The sequence below is a fragment of the Penaeus chinensis genome, chromosome 34 (genome assembly GCF_019202785.1).
Source record: "Penaeus chinensis breed Huanghai No. 1 chromosome 34, ASM1920278v2, whole genome shotgun sequence".
In the NCBI taxonomy this organism is placed as follows: Eukaryota; Metazoa; Arthropoda; class Malacostraca; order Decapoda; family Penaeidae; genus Penaeus; species Penaeus chinensis.
Window position 1 is genome coordinate 26,575,268 of NC_061852.1, and position 10,826 is coordinate 26,586,093.

Here is a 10,826-nt window from a genome sequence, read left to right on the forward strand (position 1 = left end):
GAGGAGGGGAAAGAGTGAGAGAGTGTTATGGTTACGACTGATGGATGAATAAAATATCGGCAGAGTTTCTTCTGGTTTATTCTAGGCTAAAAGCTGTGGGAGCTTGAGGTGTTAACCGAGCTGATGCTGGGATCAGCGTGACTTCGGCTTTGAGTTTCGAGGTGATTACAAGTCGTTTTTATACGATACTGGATGAAATGTTACTAAACATAAGAAAATGGAAAATATTAATCTTCAGGTTCTATGTACATTACAGCTTTCTTTGGGTTCCAATGATCATATGGTTGGACGAGGACATCGGATTTGTTTGTACAATCTAATAGTTTCGTGAAAAGAGTATGTCGTTGGAAATACGTGGACATATTGATAACTTGAGTATCGACAATAATGATGATTAGAAAAACAGTGATACAGATAGTACAATTTCTGATAAACATTTTCAGTATATGCAAGTTATGAGTTTACATAGAGTTATAAAGTAATCGGCGAAGGTGACAGTAAGAGTCGGCATTGCTTGCTCTGGAGGCATTTCGTCAGTGTCATCTTGTTAGGGGCGCAGGACCCGTCAGTAAACTGTGGGAGGCCTAGGGTGAGGAAGAGGTGAGGTCATGAAACCGCTCGGCCACCTAACCAGGATCGTCCTCGATCCGGCTGGAGTGGGTGAAGCTGAAGACGAAGTCTCGATCCCGGCGTGGTGCGAAGTTGAGAGATAACTTATAGGCAGGCAATGTGTGGGGCGGGTGCGGCGTGATCCACGACTTGATCATCTCTGGTCTGAAGATATCTGTGGAAGACGAGGGCGCCGTCGGCGATATGCTTCCATCGGGCGGAAGCATATCGCCGACGCAGGTACTCACGAGCGATGCGATAGGCTTCTTGCTTCTTTCCTTCGCGTAATTCTCTCCGTAGACGGGAGAAGGGCGTTGTTGCAGAAGTTTGTAGGGGAGACGCTGATCGTCACCATAAATGACGTAGTTAGGGATGCCATCGAGAGAAGAGTGAAAGATGTTGTTGATGGCAGCCTGAGTGACGGGAATCCATAGGTCCTACTCGTTGTCTTGTGCGTTGATGGAAGTTCTGAGTGCGTTTAGGATCGTTCTGTTGAGTCTTTCGACGATGCCATTTCCCTGAGGTCTGTATGGAAGTATATGAACAAGGTCGATGTTATGGAGTTTGCATAGGCTGTTGAGTATTCGATTAGTGAATTCAGTACCGTTGCTCAAGGATACCATGGCGACAAATGACGTGAGAGAGGAAGGCGCGAGCGACAGTCTCTGCACTCTTGTCTTGTCGGGTAGTCAGTCTTGGAGTTAAACTTCTAGGAGTTAAACTCTAGAAGTGTGTCCACCCATCTGGTTTGACGACCTTTGACATGTCTTGAATCTGTGAGGATATACTTAAGTGGGCGATGATTGTTTAGAACATGAATATCGTAATCTAAAATGATTTCTCTGAAGTGTTTAGGAGCCCAAATGACGGCGAGGGCCTCGAGGTCGGTGACGGAGTAATCTCTCTTGGCTTGATTCAATTTTCGACTGGCGAAGGCGATGGGTTTGTAGCGTCCATCGTGGCGTTGCATAAGGGAGGCTCCTAACCCTATAGATGAAGCATCTGTGGCGAGATAGAAAGTCTCATTAAAGTCGGGGAATGAAAATTGGAGCTTCGGTGAGGCATTGCTTGAGACTTTCGAATGTTTGTTGCTGTTCACTGGACCAGGCGAACGGAGAGTTTTTCCTCAGGAGACGGGTTAGAGGTTTGGCGATGGTACCGAACCTCTCGATGAAGGAAAGATTTTACCTGAGTGACTGATGAAGGCACCGTGCTTTTTTGTCGTTGAGGCGTAGCCCGGCTGAGTCGATGGTGTGGCCCAGATACTCAGTGTTTGCGAAAGAACTGGCATTTCTTGACCAAAGGACATTCTAGTGAAAGCAAAATGTCCATGTGGAGTGGAAAAGGCGGTGAGGTCCTTTGATGATGGATCTATCTCGACTTGCAAGAATCCATATGCTAAGTCTATCGACGAAAAGATCGCATGTCCCTCGCCTACTTCTTGGAGAAGAGTGTGTGTCGACGGTATGGGGTAGCGGCCAGGAACGGTGGCTGCGTTCAAGCGGAGGTAGTCGATGTCGGGGCGCAGAGATCCATCCTTCTTGAGTACGAGGAGCATCGGAGCTGATCACGGTGACTGAGAAGGTTCGATGATGCACTGGGCGACTAAGGCGTCGGTGGCCTCCTTGAAGGCAGCTCGGCGGCTGTGAGGGATACGGTAAGAAGGTATGTAAATAGGCTTCGTACCTGGAATGAGGTCGATGCGATGTCGAAATACATCAGTGTGTCCCAAGAGGCGGTCCTTGATTGGTAGTAAGGAAGGGAACTCCTTCAGAAGTCATCGAAGAACATCCTCTCCTGCAAAGTATATAGGCGGGAGCTCGCAGTCTCTTCAGGTCCGGGTGCGTCAGGGGCGTTCGTAGTAGCTGACGTGTTGCAAACAGGTGCGATAGGGGGCTCTACTTCAACGACAGGGAGGTCGGTGACCTCACAGTCGCACACTCGTGTCCCACGACGCAGGCGAACAGGAGTGCAGGTTGCGTTGATCAGGCGCAACGCACTCTTTCCGTTGGCTATCTCGTAGATCGTGGGGAGAGCACAAAGTCCCTTCGCACGAATGCAGTCAGGTGTGACAAGCTCCGTCCCATCTGTTGATGTGACACGCACGGGAACCATCAAATCTGTGAAAGGGGGAAGCGCGAGATTTGAGGAGACAATGAAGGCAGGCCCAAGAAAATGATGAGGGATTTGTTACCGTGGAAGACTTGACGTTCGGTGTCGTCGAAATGGATTCTGAAGATCTTGCGTAGCGGCTTTGGTGACAAAGACGAGCGTCAAGTTTGGTCTCCTACGGAGAGTCGCCCGGCGTCGGGTCGACTGCATGTGATTCCAACGAAGACATGACAGCTGCAATTGTACTTGCAGAGTTAGAAGAGGAGTGCCAAACAGAACTCGGTGTGGTACGACCGTAGACGTTACCTTGGTGAGTGACGCTATCTGTCAGGTTGCTGATGAATTCCAGTCTTGTGCATGAAGTTGAAACCGACAACGAATGGAAATGAGTACGTCTTACCGGAGAGGGTACTGTTTGAGCTTGCCTTCTCCCATGCCCTTGAGGAAGTTCCGATTCCGGCTCGCACGTTTCACTCTGAAGGACGGACTGGAGTAAGCACGTTGAAACTCACGAGCGTTGAGAGAGGGACGAGGCTGACGGCGCTGCCGCTGTCAATGAAGAAGTATACAGGTCGTCCTTCAAAGCCTGCAAGGAGGAGAGGTGCGTCGCCCGCGATGATGTCGTCTACTGTTCTGACGGTTGCAGTGAGCAAAGTTCTTGTAGTAGGGGCGTGGCTTCTAAAAAAAAAAGAAAAAAAAAAAGAAAAAAAAAATGTGTATAATTATTCTGAGATCGCAGTGCATCCTTGGTTTCACACACACACACACACACACACACACACACACACACACACACACACACACACACACACACACACACACACACACACACACACACACACACACACATATATACTATATATATATATATATTTAAATATTTATATATACACATATATATACATATACATATATGTACATATATATTTATACATTAATATATATGCATATATATGTATATATATGTATACAAGTATATATATATACTATATATATAATATATATATGTATATATATTTTTTTTCATATATATTCATATTTATATATATTGTATATATATGTATGTATACATATATGTATATGTATATACATGTATGTATGTATATATATATATATATATATATATATATATATATATATATATATAATTATATATACATATAATATATGCATGCACATTTATCATATAACATGTCTCACTTTCAATAAATCTAGTTTTACATTGTGGGTTTTTCTACCATAGCATCAACACGGTAGTGTTTTAGCACCATACCATAGCATCAACACGGTAGTGTTTTAGCACCATTCATCATATAACATAAACATACATAATATATATACACACACACACACACACACACAATATATATATATATATATATATATATATATATATATATATATATATATAATATATACATATAAATGATATATAAATGTCTTTATATAATATATCAAGTTATTCGCCTTGATGACTTGCCAAACAGAACTGCCCACATAGCGGGAGTTCCGAAGTCCATCCAAACACTCGTCCACATGTTATACATGCCTCTTGCAGACCGGGTCTCCGGATCAGAGGGAGAGAGGCGGCCTGCTGTTCCAACGACGGTCACACAAAAGCTAACAGTCGCTCTACGTCGCTGCGGCTGCGCTGGGCAGTGACCGAGGGCCAAGGATTGTGTGGCGTGGCGGTAGTGGCTGCCCGATGGTTTGGTAGTTAGAGGGCGGGTTTAGTCACATTGACATCACTACAATGAGAATAAAATACATTTTAAAACATGAATGTGTTCAAGTGTCTTTTTATTGAAACAAAAAATCTCATCAGCTGCACACCCAGCCACGATTTCGGCAGCAAGTGACGAAGGTAATAAATAAGCTGCAATATCTTAATTATATCCAGATCGTCGTCATTTACCGATGGTCTAAAAAGAGTACACCCGAATTTACCCCCCAACCCCCAATGGCTTGTACGCTTATGAAAATGAAAAAAAAGGAAGATTTCTAAATCGGCGCCTTAAAAAAGGTTAATAACCAAGGAATGAAACCATTACAATGACAGTGCATACGAATATAGAAAATTTAAATTAAGTAAGCCAATGGATAAATAGATCTATTAGTTAAGGGTCAAATACACATCAATATGAACAGAAAATAACAAAACGCGGAGCAAACTCCCCTAGAGATTTTAAATACCTGAGTATGCCTCCTCATACAACGCGGGGAAACAACGCGACCGCAAGGGAGGTCATCCAGATAGATTCCAAGTCACGTATGGTCAACTCCACACGTGAGAGGAATGTCAGTTTTAACAGGAAGGTTTTGGTATTCCTTTTTTGATAAGTTAAACCACTCAGAAACAAAGAACTTCACAGAGCACATTTTTGATGAGTTTCGTCTTTGGAGCATTCTAAGGTCTAGAAAGCGGCTTATGGCGCATCAGCGCAGTTTTCGTGACGCAAGAGACATTCTCATTGCATTCAACTATTTATAAAACAGCTTTCAAAAAAAAAAAAAAAAATATATATATATATATATATATTAGAGCCAAGCTGATAATGAAAACTTTCTACAAATATTGTAAAGTATAAAATTGAAAGTTTAGAACATTATCATTCATTCCTTGATAAAAGAAAGTGTAAACCCTACTTTAGTTTTAAAAAAGTTCAGTTAGAGGGCGTTAAACATAGGGGTGCGCTGGGATCAGTTCCACTCCCTTCACTTGACGTTCTGCTGAGATTTTGCTTAACACACATTATTTAGGATTATATCTTTACAGATATTCTCTTTACCTAATTTTTGGCGGTATTCTTTAGTTTGTGAAATTTTTAATGATCGTCTGATCTTTTGATATCTAAATCACAAATATCCAATAGCAAAATAATTAAGGAATTCACTGCATCATGCTGCTGCCACATATCTTGCTTTTAAGGCCACATTGTTAATGAAGAGCTGTACTTCCATAAACTGGATATGATTAATATGAGTAAAAAAACAACAAAAAATTACTGTACAATAGAACAGGAACCAATGGTATTTGTAAAATGGTATTGCTTCTTATAAACAACTTCTAGTTATCAGTTAATCATGCATCTACTTTTTATGTCCCAACACTACTAATGCTTATACCAGTAACATATGAAATAAAAACCTTAGCGACAAAGTATTATCTAAATAGTAATGTAAGCTTACTATATTCATTTAATTTTCTTGTGATAAATTAGACAGGTTAAAAAAAAAAAGAGCACTGTTTAACATTTATTTACACATATCACATGCCTGTACAACAGTTGGACTGAGCCAGTGTTCAATCAATATGCTCATCATATAACAACTTCACAAGAAATGACAATGTCAGAAACAGTATTATAACAGGTAATGGAAGAATATAAGTTGAAGGTTTGCACATTTACAAAGCTTTTTTATGTAATTATGTTGCTACATTTCACTTCCATTCTTTGTTAACTATGTAGTATTCCTGAAAATACCATGAATTCTAAGCTAAGTCTGTAGTTCAATGTTTACAAGACTTTTACAACTCTTTTATATAATATATTTTTATTTTCTAAATGTCATTGTACTAAATTATAACAAATCAATACAACTATCAAGATGTTCTATACAGTTCTACGCTCTACCCTCATAAATTCATCACACTGCTCTGTACTATAAAATACTAGTAAATGAATAATTGCTATCATACTCCACCCCTATTCCCTTAATCTATACCTTTGTATACAAGTACAAACAAACTTATGGTGAGGCACAACTTGTATCAATAAAAGTGGCAGTTTTCAGACTTGGGTGCTATGTTGAAATGTACATTTTTTATGCAAAAACTATTTGCCCAAAATGTCTGTGCAGCTGAAGTAATTACATAGTGGTTAATATCTACACATGTCACAAAGAGAGTTAAAGTTCTGCATACATAATCTGTAAAAACAGCTATAAAGATGTGATAATTACAACTAAAAATTAAAAAAAACATTTTTCTATACTTGGGATATCATAGAGGAATAACTTGATTAGCTTATGTGTTATTTATGTATTTGCTATGAGCTGGTCCTACAGTAATATATAATTAACTAATTGGCAGAGTAGCTGGTTGGTGATCTAAAAGATGGTGATATTTTTTCATCCTATGCAACTGTGTTTAAAAGTGAAGATGAATGTACAGTGTCTAATAGATCATAGTCCAGTTTTTATTGTCAACTTTAACTAAGCCACAGCATTCAACTACAGTAAAATGGTAATGCTTTTAACTGAATGGGTTACTAACAGTTCTTTTCCTACTTACAAAACTGTAACAATAACTTTCTGGAATCCATCCATGGAGTGTAGACCATAGTATTGTATTGCCACATCAAAGAGACTTGCTGCAATGCACAGAAAATATATTCTGTGAATATATAAGAACTTCTAAAAGACATAATTACACACACATACACACACACACACACACACACACACACATATATATATATATATATATATATATATATATATATATATATATATATATATATATTTATGGTTTCAATTCCATTACCTTTGATGTACAAAGCCATAGGTTTTATGCTGCGTTGAATATAGTCAACACATGTTATTATCATGTTACTATTATGTATATTAATAAGAGGCATTACATGTATGACAGACATTCTTTCATCCTGGGGTATGAGTTTGCATGAACCAGGACATGAGGCAGCACGCTGAGACATTATATGTTAACTAGTTAATCTGATCTTCATCACTTTCAAATCTTACTACTGAAGCAAAATCCTCTGCATTGTATCAAATTAACTTTATACTTTCATAAATGGCACTAATTGATTAATGACACATAAAACATTGCCATAAATCTAAATGTTAACAAAAATATTGACCTTTTCTAGCTAAATATTAGAAAATGCATAACTAACTTTCCTAGGTCTACTGCACATATGCATATCTAAGTCTAGCCTCTATGTTGATTACCCTTGCATAGGTATGTGCATGTGCGCACATACACACACACACACACACACACACACACACACACACACACACACACACACACACACACACACACACACACACACACACACACACACACACACACACACACACAGATATACACACGTACGTATGTACGAACACACGCACACAGACACAGACACACAGACACACAGACACATACACACACATATATTGTATGTCTACTGTTTCTATTATAATGTATTTAAAACTGCTTCTTAACAGACTTATCTTTACTACAATCATGTTTCCATGCATAATTATTTTCTACCACTGGTTAATTCTGGAGGTGAGGGATAGGTCCTGTTAGTTTCATAATGATCCTGATATGTTGCCTTCACTTTTGAAGAAGAAGGAAGGAAGGGTGGGGGGGAAGAAGAGAAGAAGAAAGAAAAGAAAAGGAAAGAAAAAATCATCAAATGAGTATTTAAATGACTGACATTAACATTAGTCTACCAAAATAATCATATAATTTTATGGAGACTGCTTACAGACAATTTGTCTTAGGTAAGAGTCCATTCACATGTAGGTGTAAAATGTTTTCAATTTCTAACTTGCATTATACATGCATTTAATCTTCATTATTGTTCACAATGCCCAGCCAGTTTAAAGAAGGATATAAATAGCTCAAGAGATGATCTCTCTATTGAAAACATTTTATTTTATTTTATTTCTTGTTTCTGTGCTGTTCTGCAAATAGGGGGTCTTAAAAAAGCTGGGACTGTCAGATATTTGAGACAGGGGCGTCAGGCAAGCCAAAATTCTGGGTTTGGAGGGAGCTATTAGAGCAGGGGGCAATTGAGGCCTTCCCCAGGAAAAAATACATTTCTCTGTAATCTGAGATTTATAGTATCATAAAATGAAGTATTCAATAACTATCACTTCCTTCTCAAAGAAAAAGAGCAATGTGTATTGACTTTGTGCTACTACAAATATTTTTTAATAACATTTCACCAATACCTAGAACTACATTAGCCTGGTAGAGCAAGTAATACTGTTCCTTTATCACTCCATCTTCAAAGTGGATATATGCAATGACAGCCTAATCAAAATAGGGACTACAATTGTTTTACACTGAATTATTCAATTTAGTGGGGTATGGTAACATGGTCCCCTTGCTTCAAAATTGTCTCCTAAACCCAATGTGATATCAATACTTATATAAACAATTAAAATATAATAAATACTTTATTTTAGATATCCAAATTTATATGATATATAGTATATGTATCAGTATTTTCTTGGTGCGCAACTCAAGTTGCCTTTTGCCTTGATCCTTCTGGGGACAATCTTATCTACATGTAAGTTGTTATACACATAAATACATGTATGTAAACATACCAACATAAACAGACACATGCACCTATGCATACACACACATATAAATATCCATTTGGATAACTGCAGTCTTTTTTATCTTCCATACTGCTGCTTGTCTAATAAGTAAGAGGTTATCATAAGCAATACAGTGGGTGAAGATCTCAAAAGCCATCTACATTTTCCATAGTAAGACAACACATGACTTAACCCACTGATTTAGTACACAGTATGTATTAGAAACAATAGACAGGATTATTACCCACTTATTAAACTGCTTCCGAACAACCACTTCCTTGATATCTATGATAAAAAGATGATTAGTTTTCCTTGTCTCTTGATATGTACATTAATGAACTACCTGTAAATCTAGAGTATCATGGAAAGTATACAGTATGTATGTCTGATAAAAATATGCAAGTGTATATATATCTTCATATCATGAAATGATCTTAATATTAAGGACATCTTACCTTACTGACAACCATTCACCATTAAGATCTGCATATCCGTAAAAATAATAATAATACCAATATTGTGCATTAATTATTGCAAAAACATTTTCCCCCAAGTAGCACATATCTCAGACTCTTTTCATTCTTCAGGAAATGTATGGACCATGTGTTATCTGAAATCAATTATACATCAAAATCCAGTCATTAATCAGGCAATGACTTTGACATGCAAAAAGCTGAACTTCAGACATCTTCCACTGCATATGGAATAAGATTTACTTATACAGAACTGTATAAAGGCTGTTCATGCTACACAAAATATTGCCTAATACTCCTCAATAATGCTGACAGACCCACGAGCGAAATTTGTACTAAAGACATTCTGCTCTAAATTCTTTTCCAGCTCGTAATGTGTGGGCATCATGATAAAAAATTATTATAATTTTTGTTTTACTACAGGTTTACATTTTCATATTAAAACTTGTTTTTGTAAAACAACACATACAAATAAAAGTATACATGATACATGATAAAAAACTAATGTGCAGCGGCATGAATAAAATCATAAAAAACAGTACTGTAACTTCATTCCCTAGGATCCCTCAAATACATCGCTGTAGAGCAACAACCATTATAACCTTCTGTTTCTTAAACCTGTTAACAGTATGACAAGTTGGACAACGTGTTTGTGCATGTTTGTTATCTTCAACCCTTAAAAATGGTAACAGGAATTACAGCTACCATAACATAACCGTTGGTTCACAAAAGCAACCGCAGGATAGAGGATAATACAACGTTTGCTACATAGGGACTCGACTCTTCCCTTTGTCTATGTATTCAAATATATATAATATAGATACAACAAATAGGAATGTCTGACACTGTTTCTCTTCTTTTACAACGCGAGCCTTTTCGAAATGATTTCAAACCTCTCCTTGGTCACCGCCATGACGTCCGTGGCGAGCTCCTCCACGGTCGTGTACCTGACGCTGGTGAAGCTGAAGATCTCCTGCAGCAGCCCCATAATTTGGTCCTGCAAAAAAAAAAAAAACATTGTTCATAAGTCCCAATGAAACAAAGGAACTGTTAAATGTTCCTTTGTTGAAAATTACGCACCTTCGTTCAACTAAAAGGTATATCTTCCTAAGATATGTATAATTTGCCGAGAGTAAAAAACTACAGTATTCTAATCATACCGCTGAAGAGATAACATAATACTAAGCAAACTTCCTTTCCTTTGTAATTTCTTATATAAACGTCATAGAAAGAACATATTTGAAAAAAATAAAAAAACATAAAGGAGAAACAAAACAGATTTAC

General features: G+C 38.0%; 1 protein-coding gene and 1 long non-coding RNA gene across 2 annotated transcripts in view; one reads left to right on the forward strand and one right to left on the reverse strand.

Moving 5' to 3' along the window:
• The first annotated feature begins 4,105 nt into the window (after positions 1–4,105).
• Positions 4,106–7,796, forward strand: LOC125043920. The gene is made up of 2 exons (XR_007116445.1): positions 4,106–6,653; positions 6,733–7,796. It is a non-coding gene; the product is annotated as an uncharacterized LOC125043920 (long non-coding RNA).
• The window catches only part of LOC125043919 (mitoguardin-like), a 12,429-nt gene continuing 7,566 nt past the window's right edge, over positions 5,964–10,826 (reverse strand). The window contains exon 7 of the mRNA XM_047640298.1: positions 5,964–10,539. Within this exon, the coding sequence (XP_047496254.1) occupies positions 10,402–10,539 (138 nt within the window). The 3' untranslated portion in view covers positions 5,964–10,401. The remainder of the gene's footprint in view (positions 10,540–10,826) is intronic.